General features: G+C 35.4%; 3 protein-coding genes across 4 annotated transcripts; 1 reads left to right on the forward strand and 2 right to left on the reverse strand.

Moving 5' to 3' along the window:
* Positions 1-5,477: 5,477 nt before the first annotated feature.
* Positions 5,478-5,908, reverse strand: LOC103328354 (uncharacterized). The gene has a single exon (XM_008230747.2). It carries the CDS (start codon positions 5,877-5,879, stop codon positions 5,478-5,480), a length of 402 nt encoding a protein of 133 aa, XP_008228969.2. The 5' UTR covers positions 5,880-5,908.
* A 3,453-nt stretch (positions 5,909-9,361) lies between these two features.
* Positions 9,362-10,373, forward strand: LOC148917773 (uncharacterized). Its single transcript, XM_089049613.1, has 3 exons — positions 9,362-9,560; positions 9,661-9,705; positions 9,915-10,373. Exons 1-3 carry the CDS (start codon positions 9,435-9,437, stop codon positions 10,353-10,355), a joined length of 612 nt encoding a protein of 203 aa, XP_088905739.1. The 5' UTR covers positions 9,362-9,434; the 3' UTR covers positions 10,356-10,373.
* An 8,107-nt stretch (positions 10,374-18,480) lies between these two features.
* On the reverse strand, positions 18,481-22,789 carry LOC103328306 (ubiquitin-conjugating enzyme E2 36). 2 transcript variants are annotated; one of them, XM_008230692.3, is made up of 8 exons: positions 22,580-22,789; positions 22,450-22,477; positions 21,557-21,643; positions 20,662-20,720; positions 19,428-19,469; positions 19,266-19,339; positions 18,996-19,093; positions 18,481-18,738 (listed from the first exon to the last, which is right to left on the reverse strand). In XM_008230692.3, the coding sequence occupies exons 1-8, from the start codon at positions 22,613-22,615 to the stop codon at positions 18,701-18,703; spliced, it is 462 nt and encodes a 153-aa protein (XP_008228914.1). In that variant the 5' UTR covers positions 22,616-22,789; the 3' UTR covers positions 18,481-18,700. The 2 variants fall into 2 exon arrangements, with proteins under 2 accessions (XP_008228914.1, XP_088907030.1); XM_089050904.1 differs by lacking the exon at positions 19,428-19,469.
* Between the last annotated feature and the right edge of the window lie 2,362 nt (positions 22,790-25,151).

The following is a 25,151-nucleotide window of genomic DNA, read 5'->3' on the forward strand; positions in this document are numbered from 1 at the left end:
ATTACAAAAAGAGTGACCTAGATCCTCCCGTTGTGTTAGCAATCCTTGGTTTGAACATAGATTTACGTGTAACTTATCTGAAAAAAATCAATAGTAAAGTGCTTAAAAGTTTGGAGTCGTCACATTTTGTATTTATCCGGCTGTTAAGTTGCCTTGAGAAGGAAAGTGCTGCCCAAGCCCCCTAAGTTGAATCAACTTTTCATGACATGGATTATTATTATTATTAATTTAATATTATTGTTATTATTATTTTTGCCAAAGGAAATGGACGGTCGTGTTTTTCAGGTCATCTCCGGTCATAGGACTAAATGTAGTCAATGGCTTTAAATTTAGTCCTCTAAAATATTAATTTTTTCAATAAAAATGTATGGCTAAATTTTTCCATCTCCAACCATGCATGACTATATTTTAGGGTCTTCATATTTTATTATTTTGAGAAAAACTAAAGTACAATACTCATGCATTCCACAATTATGTATTGTTTAATTTAATTAAACTATTATTAAGAGACAATATTCTATATATGACACGCGTGTGTTGATAAGCATTTAACAAGATTTCTGATAAGATTTTGCGTCCATATGGCACGTCATATTCTGAAGGAATCTTAATAATTTTTCGGATATGATTTTCAAGTGACACATGTCGGTCCATGAGCAACTATCTAGATTTCCGATTAGATTTTTGTCGATGTGGCACCTCTTATCTTCATCTTCAAATGTCAGTAAATTGAATGTTTTCGATTCAATATCTCACAACTTCATCTCCTTTTTTTGTAAATGGAAGGATTGATGATGTCTTCCATAGACTGTGTATTTTTGTGAGATGCGTTCCCGAAGTCCAGTCCTTTTTGGGTTAGCACCCACAACGCTATCTTCTGAGACTTATGAAAGCCTTGCAAAGATGTTCATCTTCCACTCGTGACCATTTCGTCCCCTCAAAGTCTTAGACATTTTTCAAACAATGTGAATTTGACAAAAAGAAAGAGTATGGAAAGTTGTGAATAAGTAGAGAATGTGATATAATTTGTAAGAAATGTGGAATGAAATGAGTGAGAAATTTTTGACGTATTTATAGACATATTTTAAGTTTTTCAAAATTTTTAAAAATAATAATAATAAAGTCAAAAAAGGAACTTTTTATTATTTTTATAAAAAAAAAGAATATAAAAAAAAAGGCTATGTTTCAATGGTTAAAACATATAAAAAGGTTTTAAATAATAATATAAAAAAGTAACTTTTCAATCAATAGTTCTGACCTCCAACGATCAAAAACCAATTATATATATATATATATATATTAAAAACAAACGAATTTAAAAAGTTATCTATAAAAAAACCTAATAAACTAGTTGGACGTCAGTAGCCCTTTAATATTGGTTGTTGGATATGCAGTTGCACGAGATCTTTCGTGCTCTTACCCACGCATGATACTTTCTCTTCTTGGAAAGCACATGCATTGGGCCCACAAAAAAAAAAATTGGCCTGACCATGGAGGCTAAAGGGCCAAATGTGGACTTCAAATTTGGCCAAATTTTTTTTAGCCCATGACTGGAGATGGGTTTTACATTATTTTAGGGCTATATTTGGCATATGGCCTATGGTTGGAGGAGTTTTACATTATTTTAGAGCTATATTTGGCATGTGACCTATGGCCTCATGACCACTATAGGGCTTTTCCCAAAATGGTCTTGTTGTCAATGCCCTAAACCCTGAACAAGTCATCCATTACAATGTTACATGATGTTACAAATCTAAGACCACTTCCACCCATTTATCATGGCAAATGGCAAGTTAGGCCAGTCAGTTACTATTCACATGAATAGTATCTATCGTAGCAATACTTTTGTTGCTTTTCCACCCATTGCCATGACAACCCAATGGCAATTACTATCCACATGGGGTTAATTTTATTTATATGTATGAGATTAATAATAAAAAATTACTAAGTATGTATAAAAAAAAAACATTATGTATTTTTTGGTAATTTTTTAGAATTTTTTAGAATTTTTTAAAAATTATATTCTTCGTTGACATTAGCGCCTTCAGACAACAACTCGGGCTGTTCTTGCCTTCGGGCCTACCCAGTCTTGGTGGAGCCCACTATCTGCCGAGTTGAATTTGATAGCTAGAGTTGGTTTCTTTGGCCTAGGAGGCCTTATGCCCTGGCAAGTCTAGTCGGTGTACTTGCTCTAAGTGTTTTGATATTTCATAAATCTATGATATAGTATTACTAGATAAAAATGTGTTATAATATGAGTGACACCTTACAGTTACTAAATAAATACATGTTATAATATGAGTGACACCTTCCATGTGAATACTAATTTGTAATTGTATGGGCTTTTTCGTTCCGGCAGCTACTGATGGGTGCAGGCTCTGTAAAGAGCAAAATATGTGAAATTTTCCTTGAGTCTGAGTTCAATGATCAGACCCCAAGAATGCTTCAAAAGGATAGCTGAGCCTTAGGAAACACCTTGGTCTCTTTCACCAATGAAACCAATAGTTGCTTATAGATAAATTCTTTGCTTGGCTTGAGAAGTTTATAGCATGGAAGCTAATCACTCATGAGTTTAGCATGAAAGAGAGAGAGTTGTGATTTTCTATGAGAAACATAGATTCAAAGCAAGGGGGAAGGGATTTTAAGAGGATTCGTTGAGGAGAGAGAGGGGGAGAAAGATAAGGGAGGAGAAGTGGGTGGTTTGAGCAATTTTCCGGCAGCCTGTCAGACTCTGGAATGGCTTGCCAGAAGAGAAAATGAGAAGAGATTGAGGAATAGAGCTCGAAATTGAAGGGTTCCAAGGATGAGAGATGAAGCTTGCTCTATGGATGTGGGTTGCTTGCCCTTTTTTGAGTTGTTTTGTTGGGTAAAAGGTGCTTCCCTTTTATAGGCGCTGGAAGCTTCTTTTTCCCGAGAAACCCTAGTTGGTTCTCTCCAATTTTACCAAGTCTTCTCCTCCATTTCTCTTCTCTTCCTTCGATTCAACCTCTTTTTATGAAATCTCTCCCAATCCAAATACACAGAGATAAGATTTTTGGGAGTTTTAGAGTCTTCCCGTAGCTGTCCCTGTGGCAATCTCCTATCTTTGGCTACCATATCTCCTTCTTTCCTCCCTTATTTCGTGGCAAGAGCTGGTATGAGAAATGAGTGGGTAATGTCGCTGGTCTGAAGGGTGTTTTGCTCAAGTATCCTTTGGTTTTTGGATGGCCTGTGTTGGGATTTGTCTTTGGCCATGTGCTAGAGATTCCTAGCAGCCTGCATACATAGGTAACCTTTGGCTTTTGTTGTGGTTTTGGCTGGAGACTTTCAAATATTTTATAGGTCACTTGGGCCATTCTTTAAGGTAATGGGCTAGTTCACTAAGGAGATGGGCCAATTTTCTAAGGTAATGGGCTACCATTTTCTCTCTTTCATGCTTATCCATATATTTGGGCTCAAGAAATGAGCTTGAATTTTGGGGCTCCCAAGCAGCCCAAAACTTCCTCCTTGGACCATCAATGGGCCTATTGAATACTCAGTAACCATCCATGCCACAACCCGCTCAGAAGCCCCAGACATTCGTGTGACTTGGGCCTACTTAAGCTTGTAGCGTGGCGTGTTGCTTATTTTCTTGGTGTGGCATGTGTGCATGCGTATATGACGAACTCTTGCATACCTAAGTTAGGTGTCTACTCGGTTAGAAATATATTTGGGCCCAACCTTGGATTTTTTGAACCTCAACAGTAATATTGAGAACTAATAACACTAGATAATCATTTGACAAGGAATGGGTTACAGTTGCTCCACCAATAGTAACAGCACATCAACATTTGACAAGGAGGTGGTTACAATTGCTCCACCAATAGTAAAGGCACATGATCATTTGACAGTCACACCGAAAAATTTCTTGACATGTTAAACGCCATATTTAACGCTAGATAATGGTCACATAGGTGGAATATGATCTATTTTAACGCTAAAGAGAAAAGTGACACAATTCAAATTTTGGGAATGTTAAAATCCAAATATTGAATTAAGTAGGGAGAGGCTTAGCTCAGTTTGTAAGCATGTAATGGTCAAGGAAGGCCCATAGCATGTGCGGGCTGCTCTAACGGACAGAACCTCCTAAAATTAGGGGCCTCCAAAACCTTTAAGCCCAGCTACAAAATAAATTTTTTTTTTTTTAAAAGGCCCCCGGCAGCATATTGAGCTTTCACCCCTTCAAATGAAAATGGGCCTGTTTGCATCTAAATTAACTTTTATTTTTAATTATAAAAATAAAAGTTAATTAACCTCTGGTCTTTTCCAAAATGTCCCTATTATTGTACCCTTTTTTTTTTCTTCCCAAACGTGTTCGGCTTCCCAACATGTTCTTCATGACTCTTCTCCTTTCTCCCTCTCAGTCTCCCAAGTCTCAATCTCTCTCTTTCAAATTTCTTTTCCAATTTCGCCAAAGGTATTGTGGTTATGCTATCCAAGTTAGATGTCGTATATTAGATTTGGATTTCAAAGGCATGATTGCAAGAAACCTAGAAAATCAGGTGAATCCCAAAATTTTCAACTTTATTACCAATTCTCAATGAATTTGATACTTTAAATCATAATGTTCCGTTTAAGCCTTCAGGATTCATTAATTTGGGATTAATAATTTGTTCTGCATATCTATTTGCACACGCTCACGTGTGCGTTAATTTGCTTTTTTTATTTTTATAATTTTTTTATTTTTTATTTTTCTCAATTTTAAATTAATAGATTAATTTAGGCCAAATTAAACCTCGAAAGTGCGCAAATCTTATTATAGTATAGTTAATGCAAGTACGAGTATCGTTCTCACATAGAGTTTCTATTACGAGAAAACGATGATTAATTGAAAAGATGAATTCTTTTACCCAAACCAAAGGAAACTAGCGATGTAGAAATTCCTATACATTATCATGTTTGGGCACAATCAATGACTGATTTTAGAACTAACAGCAACCGATGAATGCTATTCGGTCTAGTGTCATCAAGTTTTCACTTTATTATATATAGAAGTTCTTTAGTTCAAATCTTATTAACAATAATTTTGAATAAAAATAACTAATAGATAAAAAAATTTAGAAAGAAAAGCAAAACTTAACTAAACAATACTAAAACCTTAGATAGAGTTATTCCTTATGTCACCAAATCCTCTATATTACATAAACATAGATAAGTTACTTCCATTTAATATCTTATTCCCACTTGCTTCTTTTTTTTTTAGGACCTTTCCTATTGAGAGGGCGATAATATAATAAACTCATTAGGACTAGACCTGAGGGAGTAAATACTCCAAACCACTTAGTGGGTCCTTTGTCTTTCCCACTTGCTTCTTAGTTGTTTAGAAAAAGAGAAAAAAAAAACAAAAAAAAAAGGAAAAAAAGGAAAAAAAGAAGAAGAAACATCAAAAGCCCATTGATTTGAACAAGAACTAATTAAAACCCATGCATAACCATGCAAATGCCTCACTGGCGCCAAAGTTAAGCAAATGCCTCAACAGGGAAGGTCTTTGTGATCCCGGCAAGGCTCTTGAAGTGAATCTTCCCAGTTGGTGGCTCATCCACTGTGATCTCACTGACTGGAGGCCACAGCACCAGCTCCTTGGCCTTCACGCCCTTGAGCTTCTTGATCCTCTTCTTCTCAATGTAGCCGGTGATTTCAGTGTCATAGCTCACAAGCTTGCTGATAAGTTTGAACTCGTGCTCCGCCTTCTTCTCTTGCACGATCCACATGTACCCCGTGCTTTCGACAAACCCGACTTCGATCACACCGACCAAGGGAAGAACTCCTTGAGGGAGTTCGAATTTTTGGAGAATAGAGGCTGCCAGTTTCAAGCCTTCTTCGTGGCCTTTCTTAACTATGGCCCCTTCTTTCTCTGCCATGCTTAATGATTAGCTTGTGGTTATGTTAATTAATTTTGTTAATGGAAGGAAGATGAAGTCTTAAAACCATTTATATAGCTAATACCAAGTGCAATGGAAACAAACTAGATACATGGTGGAAATCGAAGTATGTGCTTCGTTTTAGTCGTCACAAGTATTGTTTCACTTTGCTATCGTCCCACATGTTTTCTCTATATTAACTAAATGTTCATCACTAGGCCATCACAATCACACAAATTTTTTAATATTATTATTTTTGTTTTTACAAACTGTCTTTATAGTTTAACTAATTTGTATTACATATACACTTAATTGTTCTAGTTCCCCTTGAAAGTATGATCAAATCTTCTATTATCATTTGGTAATCGAAGTGACTTACATTACCCTTTAACCAATTTTTAGCATTTGACTTTACCTTCCATTGTCAAGTGTGTCGTAAAATTCATTAAAATTGTTGACATGACATGAAATAGACTTATTAAAAATATGTCATGTCAAATTTCAACAATTCGTGTCATGGCTTTGTTGACATTTTCGAATGTTCTGATTTTCTTTGAAGGAAACCTTGTGTTTATAAAAGATCATTTGAACATATACGTGAAGAACAGAATCACTATATATTATGACAACGGAAGCTTAAAAATTAAAATCATGAGCAAAAACAAATCTTTTTCCCATACCTTTAAGCCTAAAGGATTGAAGCACGTAGACTCTTCTACATTGTCTAGAGAGAGATAAGAAGTTCCTTTATACCTTTGAAGCACTACCTTGAGCAAAGCTCTAGGTCGATCACCTATGGAGGGCCTTCACCAAAAGATTCTCCAAGAAAAAACTACACAAATAAGCATGGCCTCTAATTTCATACACAACAAAAAAGAGAACATGGAGAAGAAGATGAGAACACAAAGAGGTGTAGGTGCTAGCAACACCTCCTAGTGTGGCCGGCCATGGTCAGGTGAGAGTGAGAGTACTTCAGTTGCCTCACTCAATTCCCAAAACTTTAAAACCCTAAGATGACTCAAGGTACTATTTATAGGCTAGGGCATTTAAGTGAACCCATATAACTTAAAAGGACCCATGTGAGTCATCAAATGGGTCAAACCCATTAACAATACCCCTACGATCGGTTTTCCTTGCTTGTTGGGCCTCTTGGGATTATTCACTTAAGTTTTCATTTACAACTCATTTTACAAGCCCAATTGACATTGAACGCCGAATCTAATTTCAATACAATTTATGAGCCTTAATTAATCAATTTATTTATATTAACTAATTAAGCCTTGCTCATAATCTCTTAATTAATTTCCATCACTCGGCTTTTGGGGCGTGAGATTCATTAGGTTTTAATCGACGAGGTAGTGGGCAATTTGGACTCTTCCTTAATTGATTGTGAATTAAAACCCTTTTTAATTCTCCTTATTATGAGGATCCAGTTATGGCATGTCCTCAAGGCTTCCACAAACTATGAGTGACGTTTAGCAACATTTTACGGTTACGTAAGCTAATATAGAATGAGGTGGAGAACCTATTCAGTTAGAATTATAATGTAATACGGTGGTCTTTCTCTAACTCAATGCTCTTAATCACATCATTAGGGCACATAAAACAGGTTAGGCCCCTAATGTGAAATCCAAGCTTATATGACTAATACAAGTACGATTGGAATCAAGAACAGAAATATTGATAATATCGATGAAATATCGGGTATATTATCATTTTTTGGGGAGAGATATATTTTTTAACATATCTGTGTATTTATCGTATAAATATCAATAATTTTGGAGAAATTTCGACACCGATAATATCTTTTAATTATCATCAACATTTCGTCAATATATCGCGATATGCACATGGAATAGAAAAAATAATGAAAAGGCTTATGCGCGCACATGGGGATTCAAACTCGTGTCCATTCTTCCTTCAACGCCTTATCCACCACACTACTGATGACTTTGTTATACACAAAACCAACCCTTTCCCTACTCTTCATATCCCATGCCTTTTGGGACTGAATTGAGCGACTCATGGAAAAAATTTGAGATCCAATCTTTATTGCTTATGGGCAACGTCAAACAATCTTGAATCCATATGGGTGACACGTTAACAATTACATGCAAAACTATTTTGGGAATTTATTATTTGATGACTACTTTTTAAAGTACACGTACTCTACATATATCTAAAGATGATGAAGACAGTGAAAATTTTGAACCTCATAGGAACTTTATGTGGTACTAAGTCACTCATGTATCTTATCATGCAATGTATAAAGTGTAAAATATTGTAGTAAATTATTATGGTTTGTTTAATCTTCTTTCATTAATTACTACATATTTTCTACACTCATAGTGTTTGTTAGTTAGCTATATAATCAACTTAAATCAATCAAAACCACTATGCAATGCATTTCCTTCCAATTTTGTGTGTTAACATAATAGATAATTGACTAAATAAATATCCTCTAAACTTTCAATCAAAATTTCCAAGTTTTTCTTACAATTTCCTTGGTTTTTATTCAATTGTTACCGTTATCGATAATTTTCCGATATTTTCATGTTTTTCGACCCTCGATATTTCTTAAACCCTCAATATTTTAGACCTTGATTGGAATTACTATTTTCAATCATACCTAGTGTTTCAGTCGAAGACTCCTGAATCATATCGTCAGAACATTCTCTCTCATTACTTAAAGTAGAGATTCCTTGTTGTACACTCGCCTCCATGAATTGATCATGAACCCCCACCATACCTTATGGTCATGCCCCAAGGAACACAATGCTTTAGTATGACCAAAGGCTCACAACACTTCCATGAGACAACTGTGATGCATCTGGTCGATGACTAATTTACATTATTGCAACTATGGAGATCTTGTTTGACATGTAGGTAAAACTTTAATACAAGATCCCTCAGTTGATCTTGTTCAGTGAATTCACTCTCTAGTGGACATATATACACTTATTTTAGTGTTTCTACACTTAAGTTTTACTTTCAAAATTGGACCTAATTGTTCGAGTCCCAAAGAAAAAAAAACTCTAGCTTTAGTCTCTCTATGTGACTTCCAAAGAAAAACTTAATAGAGGGGACAGAGGAAGAAGCATCACAAACAACCCTTCTCTCCTCTCTTCTCTTCTTCCCTTATTTTTCTGGACTAGTGAAAATATAAATAAATAATTAACGAAGTTACTCTTCTTCTTCTTCTTCTTCTTCTTTTTTATTTTTAATTTTAAATATATTTAAAAACTTCAAAATTGGCCTAAAAACAATTTATAACGAACCAAAATTGGTCGTACTCAACTTGAAAAAGAAATTAAAAAAAGCGACTGATAAAAGTTAGGTCTTTGTCAAGTGGATTTGAGCTCACACAGTTTACTGAGAATCATTTCAGAAAATTGCTACACTAATAATTATATATAATAAAAAATAAAAAAAGGGGAAAAGAACAGTAATAAATAAATAAATAAAATCGATGAAATAGGGCGCATATTTAAACGGATTAGTAGGTGATAAAATTAAAAGAGCAGAGACAAACGCAAAAGAGAAAGCAGAGCGAAAATGGCGATGGTGAGTGTGAGCAAAGCGAAAACGAGAGGTCCCAACCACAAGATGTCTCTGGAAGATTACCTTCTTCTCATTCAGTCTAACTCCAACCTCCATCTCACCGCATCAGATCTCAATCAGGTTCTTCTTCTTCTTCATCATCTAATTTAGCTACATCTTTTACTTTGATTTTGAAATGGAATATTAATTTCTTCTTCATCTCGGAATTTCGGTTTTGCAGATCCTCGGCATGCACGGGTACAGGAAAATCCACGGAGTCAACAAGGTGAGAAAATTCATTCATTCTTATCTTCTGTTTGGTTCCAGAGAAAAAGAAATTGATGAAATGTTCATCGATTACATATCATGATGATTTCCATTTCTTCTCTAGCTTAGTTTGTTGTTTCTTATTTCATTGAAATTTGCTTATATCTTCCTCGATTTTTCTTCTCCATCACATTTTCCTCTTCTTTTCCCCTTTCTTCAACTCTGTAGCAACGTCTGAGCGACGCCGTGAGCTCAATGTCCCTGGTCCAGCCTGCTCGCTCTACGCTCAAAGACGGCATCTCGCCGTTTGCAATCACGGCGCAGGAGGACGTCATCGCTGCCCTCGACGTGCTCAAGTGGAAAGAGTGCTGCGTCACCTCCATTGAAACCCTAAGCTCATCGAAACACGCCCACTGCTCCCCTCTTACAAGCCCCTGCCCCGACGTCGCCAAGCACAAGAAGCATCAGCAATCGGCGCCCTTACCCCTGAATTCGGTAGCCTACGGCGTCGTTTCCGCTCTGGACGGTGCTTCCTTGTCCTCTGGGGCTTCTGAGACCACTCATCCGGCGAAGGAGTCGGTGCAGGAGAGAAAGAGGAAGAGGTCGCCGAGTTGCGGCGGTGGCGCCAATTCTACTGCTTTGGCCTGCGTTTCGTACGAAGCGTGCTGACGCGGTAATGAATGGTCACGACTCACGCTTTGTGTGCGCATTTTTTTTTAAAATTTTTTTGTTTTTGTTTTTTTGGTTTTCGTTTTTCGTTGCGTGTCTGAAATTTGGGTTTCTGTTTTTGTTTCGCAACACCGAAAGCATTTTCGTCTTGGCGGGAGTTTGACACGCGGTTGGTGCTCGCAGTGGTAGATCTGTGATATTCGTAGAAGGAAGGGGTGTTTCTGTACATTCTCTTCAGGCAGTGGTAGATTTGTGTTTCGAAAGTAGTATCGACGAATTGATAACGATCTAAATGTATTGGTTTGATGACTGGAATACAATGAAATTGGGATTTTAATCTTCTTTTTTTTATCTCCTTAATTTTTACCATGGCTAAAGAAATAGATACCAATAGCAAAACACATTATATGCGAGAGATTCACAAGAAATCAATCCCAAAACATAAGAATTCAAAATTATCTGAAACCCATCCGAAGTGACTTGGAGTTGGATTTGGTGGCTTGAACGGTACTATCTACCTCCCGAATTGATTTTCTTTTCTTAGAATTTGATGAGGAGAAGGAAAGAGTTGGGCTGGGTTGATGAGCCAAGCTTGATTGAACAGAATCGTTGTCGCTGTAGATGTAGAGATTGGTTATATCAGCAAGAGGCTTCCTCCTTAATCTCATCTTCTTATAGCATTTCTTGGAGGAAGACCCGTTTCCGGGAACCGGGTTGGTGAGCTTTGCCCTTGCAGTTGCAGAGAAAGGAGGGATCACGTTCTCCTTGTTGCTGTGGCCATGGCAACCAACGACCTCCTCCATGAATGATAAAAACTTCGAGGAGGCACAAACAAGAAACTTGGTGTTACTGGTTGAGTTGGGGAGGGAGTTGGGGCAGCAGCAGGGAAGGAGTGAGGTATTTATAATGTCTGTGCGATTGGGTTCTAAATTCTAATTCTATTTTGGAGGGATATTTGAATCTCGGGTTGTTTTTTCTTCTTCTTCTTCTTTGTATTCTTAAGGTTAAATTTTGGGGTTTTGAATTTTGTTTTCAAGAAAGGAGGGAGTTGGGAATTGACTTTTGTTTTGCACTGAAATTTTGAGGTGGCAACTGTGGCAAATGACAAAGTCTACAAAAGTAGAAACTTTAGGCGGGGAGTGGAAGGAGCCAAATCCCAAAACCAAATGTCCATTTGGCTTCTCTTATGTTATTTTATTTTAATAATTGATTTGGGCCATCATCAAACGTGATCATGCTCATGTCACCAATAAAGGCGGGGACAAGTCAGCATGCCCGGCTTTAAGAAGCATTCACAATCACGGTTTAGGGTTTGGGGAGCTTTGGAAAATTGTGACTTTGATCAACCCTTTTCTAACAAAACACGTTAATGGAGTAGTTTGATGATGTAATTGAAAATGTGTTCAATTTTCTTTTTCTACACATCCTTCCTCACGTGAAAAACCACTCTTTTTCTTTCTTCTTCTGTATAAATTTCTTATTTCTTTTTACGGAAATTCAAATTTTGAACTGCCATGGGTGGGTTTCATTTAAACGTAGGATAATTTTAATATCTTTTGTTATTTTCTTTTTAATTGTTTTTAGCATACTTAAAGTGACATAAGCATGAAAAATTGGACCGGCTTGTCACGTAATCATTTAACAAACAAATTAACAAACTCATTAACGCTTATTAATTTAAAATGCGGCCCAAAATTTGGGGGTTTTGTGTAGTTAACTCAAAAAGTTATAATTTTTTTCTAACTGAGAAAAATTCTGCACTAATATCCAGATAAATAAAAGATGATTCTTGTATTGAAAATTACAATGAACCACAATCTAAGAGTGTTAGAAGAGACAAAATCTGTATATTTCTCTGTTCTTTTTTTTTCATTGGTATGAATTTGTATCTACGATGAGATTGACGAGGAACCAACCTCAAAACATTACAAAATTTGAAATTGCAGAAACAACAAAGGAAGAAAACACGTAAGAAAAATTATCTGAAACCCATCCTCAGAGACTTGGAGTTGGAGCTGCTGACTTTACTAGAATTCGTATTATCCTCCTGGGTTGATTTTCTTTTCCGAGAATTTGATGCAGAGCCAGAGACAGAGGAAGAAGAAGAAGAGAAGGGAAGAGTTGCGCTTGGTAGATGATCCGAAAGGCAGAAACTTGATTGATTGCCGTAAATGTAGAGATTAGTTATATCAGCAAGAGGCTTCCTCCTTAATCTCGTCTTCTTATTACATTTCTTGGAAGAAGACCCATTTTCAGGAACTGGGTTCGTCAGATTTGCAATGGCAGAGGAAGGAGGGAGGTTCTCTTTGTTGCTGTGGTCGGGGCAAGCAATGGCCTCCATTGATAAGAACTTCAAGACGCATAAAATTTCTGAGAGTTGGGGAGAGATGGAGGAGATGGGCTTGGGGCAAGAGCGGAGAAGGTGTGAGGTATTTGTAATGTTTGGGCGATGATGGGTTCTAATTCTATTTTGGAGGGAGTTTTGAAATTTTTATTTTTATTTTTATTTTTGTTATTTATTATTTTTATTTTTCATGTTTGTTTTTCTTCACGTGAAAATATTCGGTGAAATTTGATTTTTGATTTTTATATTTTTTTTGTTGGTGAAAATTGAGTTTGTTTAAAAATTTCACGGCAGCTTTGCTCTTTAATTGGGGGATTTTCAAAATTTTGAGATGACATCTGGCAAGTGCCAAAGTGTGAGAATGAGAGAGGGTTGAAACAAACTTGGCGGGTCTTCAGTCGGAGGAGGGTGCGAGCCAAAAATGAGAAAAGCACACGAAAAGGAGAAAGTTTGGGCGGGGAGTGGAAGGAGCCAAATCCCAAAACGGGATGTCAACGAATTCTACTTTTAATTATGTTTTTCTAGTTGGCGCCATATCAGTAAATACGATATTATGATGCTCTCATGTGAAAAAAGACACGTTCTGTAGGAAAAAAAGCCACATCAGCATTTTAACAGAATTTTTAACGAAACTTGGCAGTAAGAATCAACTTAATGTATAGAAAGTAACGTTAAGGATTATCATATCACAAGAAAATCATAAATAACCAGATGTGATAATTTTGTGAATCTCAAGTACGATATGTGAAATAAACCATTATTTATCAAAGAATGTAATCTAAAAAAACTTAAATTCTGAGATTATTAATTTTACCTTTTTTATGTAGTTGTGTGTTTTTGTTATGTAAGATGACATTATTAATTTACCTTTAAAATTAACATAAATTTGATGAAATTGACAGAAAATATGGTTGAAAAATCAAAATGAAACTCGAGTAAAATTTGAGGGACCTTTACCCTAATTAAACTCTTAAAGTAGAAGGGTTGATTAAATATTTTTCTATAACTAGACTAGAGGTGGGCTTTTCAATTGCAACTATGTTTAAGAATTTAGTTAAAGTATCATATAACATCAAAGTCGTCAACTAAATAACATAATTACCACCCAGTTGCAGATGACAAACTCTTTCATCTAAGCACTGTTGGTCTGGATAATGAAGTTCATGTATGATTTTCCTATTATATTCAATTTGTTTTTGGCATTTTATCACAAAACGTTCCTGACATTTGCGAAACTATCAGATTGCATCCTTAAAGTTTTTTTGTATCACTCATGGCCCCTAACGTTAATAGAAATGCTCTTAAATAGTCCATCTGTTAAAAAAGCTGTTAAGTCTAGGGATATAATCGTCAAATCAATCCAAAATTATAAATATATATATTTTTATTTCCTTCCCTTCTCTCTTTCTTTCTTTCTTCTTCTTTCTCTCTATCTTGTCTTCTTCTTCTTCTTTCGTCCGTACGTGTGGCTGAAAAGTTGTCCAGGAAGAAATCGGAGAGGTTCACTTATCTTGTTGCTGCGGTGATGTCCAGCTTTGGTATTACTTCCATGGCTGTCATGGCTGTTTATTACAGATTTTACTGGCAAATGGATGTACCCAATTTCTCTATGCTCCCTAAACAGCAAAAGTTACGAACTTTATCTTCTCTGGTTGAGTTTTTGAATTGAGTGATTTTGTTTTCTGTGTAGGGTGGGAATGTGCCTTTGTTTGAAATATTGGGTACATTTGCTCTATTTGTTGGTGCTGCTGTAAGTTCTGTTGATGCTTTTTTTGGGATGTCAACTTAGATAGATGTGGAATGGTGGATGATAGGTGAAGGTGAGGACCTGCAACATGTGTGTGAATATTTGGGCAAGCGATAAATAGAAAGAAGACAAGATATACATGGTTCACCCTTAATGAATGGGCTACGTCTATGGAGAAGTATGTTCTCATTATAATAATGTATGATTACATTTGTACATGAGGTTGGACCCAAATATAAAGATAAGAAAGGGGAAGCCTAGGACTAAAGATAAAGCCCAGCCCAGGATCCAGAAGAGAGTGTCCAAGGCCCAAGGGTCTAGATCCAAGACCCGGATCCTCTTCTAAGTGAAGAGAAGTCTTCTTTTATAGGTGAGGGGGAGTCTCCATCTCTTGTAGTTTTCCGATGTGGGACTCCTCTTGCTCGGTTAGTCACGGCACAAACAAGTTCACTGGCTGTTTCTCAATTAGGGAAACTTAATTAAATTAAATTGATTTTGAAGTTTTTTTCTTTACACTGAAAACTACTAAATCGATTTGGATTTTATATATGTATATTTTAGGTGGGAATGGAGATTGGGGCAAGATGGGCTCATAAAGTTCTCTGACACGCTTCTTTATGGCATATGCACGATGTTTGCTTCGAATTTTGCTACTTTTTGTTATGTCTTTGATGCCAACAAAATTTTGAGTTTGGAATTTTGTTTCTTTTCATTCACTGGGAAACCAGCAATGAAAGAAACATGACAAGCTTGAGTTTTTATATTGTTTTTCCATTCAGTTTCTTAGTAACCAATCAGTGTTTAATATTTGATATGAACTTTAATTGCAGTCTCACCACCGACCCAGAGAAGGTCCATTCGAGCAGAGAGAAAGAAGAAGAAGAAAAGAAAGAGAGAGAAGAAGAAGAAAGAAAGAGAGAAGGGAAGGAAATAAAATAATTTTTTATATAAATAATTTTAGATTGATTTGACGATTATATCCCTGGATTTAACAGTTTTTTTTTAACAGATGGACTATTTAAGAGCACTTATATTAACGTTATGGACCATGAGTGATGCAAAAAAACTTTAAGGATACAATCTGATAGTTTCGTAAACGTCAGGGACATTTTGTGATAAAAAGCCTTTATTTTTTTTGGATCTTCTTGCTCATTCCCATTTCTTAATAATAACGATGAGCACGTATATTGTTTATATGGAAAATTCTCTTATGCCAAAAGTTTTTACAAGTTCTCATAATTGGTACTCAGCCATCATTCTTCAATTGAGTTCATAAAATTCATCTCATTAATTCATTATTAGGGTGGGGCACCGTTTAGTTTGGTCCAGTTTATCTTTCGAATTAGAATCGAAATCAAAACAAACAAAGTTTGGTTTGATTTGGTTTTCATACAAAGTGTCTAGAGGAACATAAACAAACTAGATCTATATGATTCTGGTTCAATTTGGTAAATTTTCGGTATGGAAGAAGAGAAAAAGAGGAAAAGGTGAATAAGAGAGAAATGGAAAGAAGAGAGAGAGATAGAGAGAGATAAATAAGTGGAAAAGAGAGAAAGATGGAGGCGCAACAAGAAGAATGACTACGGTTCACCATTAGTTGGGTATAAATTGGGATTAAGACATTTGGGTATTACTTGGGTTAAGGTATATCTAGATATTACTTGAGGTTACTAATGTTAAAAAAAATATTAATTAGGCTTACTGAAAAAATTGGATATGAATTAATAAGTAAACTTAACATAACCAGTTCGTTTTAGTTTGGATCGATTTTCCCAAGGCAAGAATCAAAACAGGAACCGATTGACTTTTTTGATCATCAGAGTTTATTTTCAATTTTTTTGAATCCAATTCGGCTCGCTTCACCGGTTCACTGATTCACTGGTTGAAATGCTCACCCTTACTGATTTTCAACCACCACCATCTCATTTATACACTTATGAAAATTCTATCTGTGGCTTGAGTGCAATTTTGTCACCATATCAACCAGATGCCTTAAAGAAACACCATTACTTCTGCAACTACCTATAAACCTAAGTTCTTTTCCCTTGAGTGCAATATTGGAATCATTGACTCTAGCTTTCAAGTGGAAGGGATCATTCGTTTAAGGACAAGAGTTCAATTCCTCACTGTAACTTCAAACTTATTGGGGCCAAAAACAAACAAAGGTCTAATAGCTTTAAAAAAAATCATGAAAATAGATATGAATCCTGCCAAGGACTTAGGTTATGGGATCTTTATTTCCAGAGTTTCTGCATGGGTAAAAAGAGGTACTGATCCAATCAGTTCCATTTCCAAATCAAAAGTTCGAGGGGCTATAATAATCATATCAAATTATTACTATTTGAAAGAGATATCTTTTAGTTGTATCATAATCCAGTCAAAGGATGGATTGGAGGTTCTTAACCCCATTTGGTGGGCTGGCTTGGACTGGTTAGGATAGACTTTGAAGCATTGGATTGAGTTGGCTCGGACTGGCTAGGTTTTGAGTCATGTCCTATTTATTCTTGCACCAAACAACAGACTGGAATTAACTTTATTTTCTTTAATAAATCAAAATTTTATTTTAATTTTTTTATTAACAATAATTCCAACTTTTTTCCACATATCGAAGAGAACCCCTCAAATTTTGCGAAAAGTCTTTAACCAGAGGCAAAATCCTAATCGAACAGTCTATACCCAGAAGCAAAATCCTAATCAAACGAAGAAGATAACTCATATCTAATAGAATCTTGACCTGTTTGAGTAATTTTCAATGTGTTGTTCAAGTCCAAGGTTAGAAGTGGGGATGAAGGGGATGAAATAGGTATGTCTCTGTTAAAAATCAATGCTTTATTTGCGAGTGTTTTGTTGCGACGGATAGCTGAAGATGGAACCCTCTATATTTTGTTCAATGAAAGCCAAAGTGAACTTCTCTGATGCAGAGACTAAAGGGGATGGAGGAGGAGAGAGGAGAGAGAAGGAGAGCAAGGAGAGAGGAGAAGAGCGAGGAGAGAGGGGAAGAGAGAGAAGAGAAGAATTTGAGAAGAGGGGTGCTCGGTCTCACAGAGAGAAGAGGCTCAGTCTCACAGGGGAGAGAAAACACAGAGAAGAGAGAAGAGGCGTGCTTGGAAAAGCGTCGGATTCTAAACCCACATCCGGGCTTGGGTTCTAGAGCCATAATTTTTTGGGACATGGATCTTATGCCCATATCCAGTCCGAGAAACACTTAAACTTACCAAACAATAGGCTCGTTTGGGAATGATTCTGGATATGCCAAAAAGCACTTTTATAGAATTACTTCTCCAAATAATCATCTTAAGCAGTTTTAAATGATTTTATGGAGAAGTGCATGAGAGGTGATTCTGCTCAGAATCACTTAAAATCACTTAAAGTGATTATACGGAGAATCACATGAGAGGTGGTTCTCTCTATAAGTGATTATGGCTTATTTAGAATCACTCCTAAACGAGCCTAATGATTAGGACCCATGTCCATTTTAATTGAAAATATCTAATCAAGTCCAGCCCACCAATCCAACCTAGTGACAAACTCTATGCAAGAACGGCAATTCTACTTTTGAAGTTGTGGTGGAAAGACGTGTTTGGAAAGACTTTGTGAGATAAAAAGAGCAAACCACTAAGAGCCCATTCTCCCCAGGGCCACAAGCTACACAACCATCGCCATCACCACCATCACTGTTCAAATACCACCACCAGCGACACCACCCGGCAATAGCTCTGGCATGGCGCCTTGACAAGCATAAAAAATAAAAAATAAACAAAACATGCGCAACAGTGCATCCACTCAACAGACGAGATAATATACTTTGCAAGCTTGATATTTTCATTTGAGCAACTTTGTACAAACCAATTGACAAAAATTCATTTCCCAATAACCAAAGGAAAAAGAAAAACCCTAAACCCTTCAGAAAATATCAATCACAATCTGTCATCGGCCTCAGAAATCAAATGTTGTTTTTTCAAAACAAAGTACTTACGGTATAATTGAGATACTAATCAACATTGGCAACAACCGACACATTTTGAAACCCATGATTCAAAAAATGAACAAAAAATAGCAATTGAGATCTACCTTGGCATTATGATCGTACAAAGTTTAAGCTAGCCCTTTGAGGAGGATGAAAGTGATTATCAACAAGGACTGATGGGCTTGAAAATCTCGATGTTTAGTAGTACATATGTTATAAGACTAAAGGCATACATTATGTTCAACACACAATTGAAAAATGAAATTCTGAGAAATAAGCTCTCGTCATTATTCACCACTTGCATACAAACGGGTCCACTCCTTTGCTGCATAATTCAAGAGAAAAAAGAATTACTACACGTAACAAAAGTATTCTGCAAATACAGGTTAAAGGTATGGAATTTATGTTCAACAAATCGAGTAAAATGACAAAAGCATGAAATAGAGAAAAATTTCTAAGCTCTGTACAAAGTGACAGATTTGATAAGCCTCTGCTGCCATTAGCCATGACACTTTTAAAATTACACGTGGCTAATATCCCAATATAAACCATACTTGAGAAGAGGAACATAATTGATAATACCTGTCTCAACAGCTTCTGCTTCATTTGTCTTCCAGTGCTTTGCAATGTTCTCGGAAAGTGGATCATCCGGGTTTGGAGCACTCAGAAGTGCTTGGATGCTGATCCAGTGAAACATGATAAAATTGTGTTACTAGTCACTTAATATATCATGACACAGGAGCATGAGAATACAGAGATAACATATTTTAATTTATTGTGAGAATTAACTTCTTTGAGATCCCATTTCAGAACAGAGCTGAAATGTTGTATTCTGGTAATGAAAAATGTCACCTCAGCAATACTGTTCGGATTTGGAGGGCTGGACTCCATTTGTCCTTCAGGATATCAAGGCATATCCTCCCAAGCTGCCAAAAGAAAACCCTTTCTACTAAGAAACATCAGAGTTGAAACAATGGAAAGGAGTGAAAGGAATGAAAGGTGAAAGCTACTTGCCTTATCAATGTTAGGATGATATATTTTGGTGAGGAAACGAACCTGTCAAGGGGAATAAGAAAAATAGAGGACAAGACATTGTTCAGCATTTGACATTACCAAAACACCTATGGTGAGCTGACATAGTGCTAAGAGAGCAATATTTTTATGGAACCAAACCAGCTTCCTCTTTACAAAATTCCAATTACAATAAAAAAGTCTGTAGGCCAAAAGCATGAAACTCAGCAACTGAAGATTAGAAGAGATGTAAACTATCAGTTTCAGTAAAGTTATTGGATAAACTAGAACTTGGACACTCAAGTCTACTCTCTTAGTCCCAAATTTAATAACATTTTGCATGAATCCATCCACAAAGCATATGGGGCTACGTGCACAGGTCAACTTGGCAACTGGAAAATTTCACCTTAAGAACATAATAGAGAACATATATACTTGCTGACAATAAAGTAACTGTTTTTGGTACAAAAACTGTACAGCCTACAAATTGATGGAAGTGATCTGCCGAAACCAAATTTGATCACGACAAGTATGTTCTTCAATACCATTGGCATCTAACCTATACCATAAAAACCCCTCCATTTTATTTTTATATTTGTTACAAGAACCTGATTTCATAAATATAAATAACATTTCAAAACAGGGGAGAAGTTTTCCATTGGACACACTTGACTACTCAAGTACAACTGCAAAACAGAGTAAAAACATCCTAACGTTACATAAATGAATCTAAAATACAGCAGCACTCCAATCATAAAATAAAGCTCTCATGAAGATCCGACACCAAGAAGAAAAGGCCACACCTGTTTTGCCAATAAATTAATATGTTCATGGAACATGCATTGGCGCACACACCTATTATAAATTTTAGATGATGAACTATGAAGCACCTTTTATTAGAATCTAGGGGTAGCACAAGAAAATATCATGAAGATAAAAATGTTTCAAAATATTATTCAAATTAAAAATATATACATAAATCAATAATACCACATACATAAGAAGTTTAAAAACAAGTGAAACCCCGTGCATTTGTAAGGGTAAAAACACTAAGTGTAAAATGGAAAGGTTGGGGGATGCAACTCAGGGCACAGTTTTTCTTCCCAAAATTAGACAACCATCTGAATTAACAGGAACCCCATGACTGAAAATTTCAACATTACTAGTAATGAACATCTATCTATTAAAACACAAGTATCAACATATGACATTATTTTTCATCCAATTACATATTTACCTTGGGAGGTGCCATTGGATATTCTTCGGGTAAAAACAATTCCAACTTGAAAACCCCACCTAAGTAAATCAACAAATAAAAGAATATGACAATGGCATACCAACATGAGGTGATGATAAACCTAAGTATCTAAGAAACAAAGCGATACAATTCTTTGTACAATTGCATAACGATAGATAACTGTTTAATGGCCATGTTTGAATACAGATACAGTAACATGTTAGAGAAGGTTGCCCATCAAGCAATTACAAAATATGATTTCAGAAAATTTGGTGGCATTAGAATCGCCAATGCAATTGTAAAGAGAATGACTAAAGGAATGCTAATCCCTGGCTAGTCGATAAGTACAACTTATAAGTATCATCTGTATAACCAATAAAACTTTTGAACCAAGAAGAAATACATTCTCTTCCTCATAGAATCCTTTGGTACACACTCAATTATTTAAAAACAAACCTTTAATTTGATTTTAAAGAAAAACAATTAGAAGAAAAAGGAAGGGAAGTGAAGAGGGAAAGACTAGCCATATCATCTTTGTGTCACAGCCACATATTCACTCCTTATTCCAGAAGAAAACGTAATCCAAAATCTACTGATCGATAGAAACTTTTCATGAATTCTTGAGTTGCAATTAGTCTTGTACAATCACTTACATTAGTCATGTGATGATCACTCACAAAAGCAGACAAATACTATTTAAAGGTTATCATATGCAGAAATTTCAAGTTAGAGTTTAGATAAATATAAGGCAGAAATAGAAATACATCAGCAGACATATTGAAGAACATATTTTCAGTTTTCATCACAACAAAACAGAAAGTAAAAGATGAAGATTAAACTGGAAAAATCCTTCAATGGAAAAATTAAATTAGAGAAAAAATGTGTGCCTAATCACCTTCGTAAGGAGATTGAGCTGGACCAAGAATCATGACGTTAAAATATCGCATGTTTTCTTCTGAAGGAGAAGCACTAATGCCCGGAGCTGTAAAACAGTGTCATTAATTTGATGACAAATCATTACTGCAACTTTGAAATTTCAATGTCAAGGTACCATAAATTCACAACCCATAACTAGAAAGATTGATTAATATTATCCATCATTTCTAGACTCTTTAAGATATATATGAAGTTCACTACTACCACACAAGGGAGATTGTAAGAAAGAGAATATGAATCATAGCCTAGTGATGACAAGGTGACATAGGGTACCCAAACTTAGACCAAGGTACGCCTTAAAAGTTAAAAGTGTGCTGTCCTACTATGCTCACAAAAGGGATTACCAGTAGTCATAACTCACGAGAACACAAAAAACAATTCGACAATCAAACACGCATATCTGAAATCTAACTCAGTTGGATCGAACACATAAGGTGAATGGGAATCCTTTGACACAAATCAATATATATGTATATCCCCTGAATTCTTATGGCAAATTAGGATGCACAGTTTCCATGTGTCTGTAATTCGAAAAAGTAACCATATCTACTATCTACGGATTTGGTCTTAAGTTGTTTAACTAATGCAGAACTCAAAATAGAAGTGGTTAATTCATTTGCCAGACAGAGGCCCAGGAAACTCTCCTAACAGAAGGCATTTTTTCTTGTGTAACATTAAATCTAGAACCTACTTCTCATAAGGACTGAAGCACCCAAGATTATCCAAAATTACAACAATTAAAGTGTAAACCTAAGAACTCCACAGCTATATCTAAATTATTACCATAATTTAAGTTTAAACAACAATTTAATACATATATAATATGTGTGTGTGTGTGAGAGAGAGAGAGACCTGGTTCACTGAGAAGCCTCTGCGTCTCCTAATGAATCAGAATCACAGGAAAATCATAAGCGCAAAATCAAAAACCGAAAATGAAAGATTAATTAAATTAATGGAGAGATCGGAGGGTTTAGAAGTGAACCTTGATAATTCTTCGGGGGAGATTACTGTTCGCCATCAAGTCTCTTCTCCTCTTTGGGAAATTACTGTTCCAGACGTGGAAACACAGAGAGGCAGAAGAGAAGAAGACTAAGAAGCTGAGGATGATGAAGGAAGAAAACGGGAATCTGGTAAATAGGTAATATGGTTTTTAACTTCGAATGAACTCTTCAATTTTGCAACTCGCCTCTGCAATTTTTTTTTTATACTTCCAATTATACCCTTGATATGTTGACGCTTCTCAATGCAGTTTGTAATCTACCCTAATGTTCTTTGTACGAATTTCTACAGCTTTTTCCTGAAATAAAAATATACAAATAATATTAAATGAATATTAAAAGGCAAAAAGATTTGGCTGGGCTGGGCATGGGTAACATTCCCTTAATAAAAATTTCATACCATGAAAGCCTCCTAACAATTAATATGATCATTGATCATCAATCATTACAAAACGGGAAGCCCTTAAAAAAATTTCATTGCTACATTAGCTTAAAAACATTATTCAAGTTGTCTAGAGCGAATGTGCTCATCACTCTGCATTCGAATTCGAATCCCCCTTCTCATAGTTTAGATTAGTTTAAAGTAGATTATCCCTAACAAAAAAGCTTTCAATATTGCATAGCTAACAAAATGATAAAAGATAAGATAAAAGCTTTTAATATTTACTCCCTCAAGCAAGATCTTGAGTTCGAGTCATAATATCCGTGTAGTGTGTGTGAATTTAGTATACTCCGTCTCAATAGAAAAGGCCCTTTTAAAAAAAAAATCATAAGAACGATTTCCTCAAAACAAAAAGAAAGACAATTTTAGTATAAAATCATGCAATTCCTCACAAGCCAGCCAAAGACTCTTTTCTTCTAAAATGATATGGATTGCAAGTAGAACGTCAGTTTCAATAATTTCCTATGTGCATTTTCTCCTCCATTTTTGCTTCATCAACATGCATTGCTGCGCTGCTGGATTTACCTTTATATTATATTTTCTTCCAGACCAATTAACTCACAAACTAACTTTCATTAAAAACCAAAATTGTTTCTTATTACAAAGCACATAAAATTCAAGATCAATGATTGCTGGGGGATTTGGGAATTTCCTCTTTTGGGGTCAACGTATAAAAGTTCACAAATTTTTTTAGACAAATCTAAAATGCACTATATTATTATTAACCAATCTACAATTATTTAAGACCATATTATTATTAACCAATCTTACAAAGATTCAATGCCTGAAGTAAGCAACTTTAAATTTATCACCCTACTAAGAAAATTTATAAATGTTGCAGCTACAGGGCAAAAATATGTGAAAACACTACTACAAAAAAGGCCAAAGACGACGGGAATTCACCGTCGTGTATTTGGTTTTCAAACCGTCGTGAAATCGACTGCCGTCTATTTGGGTTTCAAACTACGACGGCTTTTCACCGTCGTTGTTTATCTATAAAGACGACGGTTTTTAAAGAAAATCGTCGTTGTTTAGAGGTAAAGATCGTTAATTATAGGAGGAAAGACGACTGTTTTTAATAAAACCGTCGTGTATTGTACATAAAGATGACGATTTTTTTATGAAAACCGTCGTGGATTGTTTATAAAGACGTCATCTTTACGTACAATAGACGACCTTTTTATAAAAAGCGTCATCTTTACGTACAATAGACGACAATTTTTTATAAAAAACGTCATCTTTACGCACAATAGACGACGGTTTTTTTATAAAAAGTGTCATCTTTACGCACAATAGATGACGGTTTTTTATTATAAAAACATCATTTTTACGCACAATAGACGATGGTTTTTTTTATAAAAAGCGTCATCTTTACGTACAATAGACGACGGTTTTAATAAAAATCGTCATCTTTACGTACAATAGACGACGGTTTTTATAAAAAGCGTCATCTTTACATACAATAGACGACGGTTTTTATAAAAAGCGTCATCTTTACATACAATAGACGATGGTTTTTATAAAAAAAAAGTCATCTTTATGTACAATAATGCTTTTTGATTTCCTATGATGCTATACAATGATTTTAACTAGAAAACCAACCATAATGCTTTATCAAAAATAGTTTCTTTCATAAAACTTGAAGATTCAATAGTTATTACATAGTTAACCAATCTTTATTCTACAATAAACATAATTCCTAACAAGACCTATGTACTCCTAATCCAAGCATTCCTCATCCAAACATACAAATGATGCACAACTGAAGTCTCCTCCATCATCCATGTAAATAAATCAAAATGACGAAGAGAGAAAAAAAAAAGAAGCTAAGATTATAAACATAAAAAATTAGGTGGAAGAGAAATTTTACCATTGGTTCATATTTCCATAGAAAACTTGTAAAATGAGCATAAAAAAGACCATCGAGAATCTGCAAATTTTCAACAACAAAAAAACATACGACTCACATAGAAAACCTGCAAAAGAAAAAGTTATAAATCTGCAAGCTTCCTCCTCATCTCCTGATAACCAAATCAGAAAATCTAAAAAGAAACCAGAAAAAAAAAATATGTAAACAAATCAGACAAATCAAGAGAGACAAAATATGAAATTAG

This window comes from Prunus mume, linkage group LG4 (assembly GCF_029339155.1).
Source record: "Prunus mume cultivar Tortuosa linkage group LG4, ASM2933915v1, whole genome shotgun sequence".
NCBI classification, from domain to species: domain Eukaryota; kingdom Viridiplantae; phylum Streptophyta; class Magnoliopsida; order Rosales; family Rosaceae; genus Prunus; species Prunus mume.

Bases quoted from the DNA above. Each gene is read 5' to 3' on its own strand.
- LOC103328354 (XM_008230747.2), bottom strand. From the start codon at position 5,879: ATGGCAGAGAAAGAAGGGGCCATAGTTAAGAAAGGCCACGAAGAAGGC.
- LOC148917773 (XM_089049613.1), top strand. From the start codon at position 9,435: ATGGCGATGGTGAGTGTGAGCAAAGCGAAAACGAGAGGTCCCAACCAC. The intron at 9,561-9,660 runs GTTCTTCTTCTT...TCGGTTTTGCAG, and splicing joins CCGCATCAGATCTCAATCAG to ATCCTCGGCATGCACGGGTA. The intron at 9,706-9,914 runs GTGAGAAAATTC...TCAACTCTGTAG, and splicing joins AAATCCACGGAGTCAACAAG to CAACGTCTGAGCGACGCCGT.
- LOC103328306 (XM_008230692.3), bottom strand. From the start codon at position 22,615: ATGGCGAACAGTAATCTCCCCCGAAGAATTATCAAG. The intron at 22,478-22,579 runs GTTCACTTCTAA...CTGATTCATTAG, and splicing joins TCCCCCGAAGAATTATCAAG to GAGACGCAGAGGCTTCTCAG. The intron at 21,644-22,449 runs GTCTCTCTCTCT...ACTGTTTTACAG, and splicing joins GAGGCTTCTCAGTGAACCAG to CTCCGGGCATTAGTGCTTCT.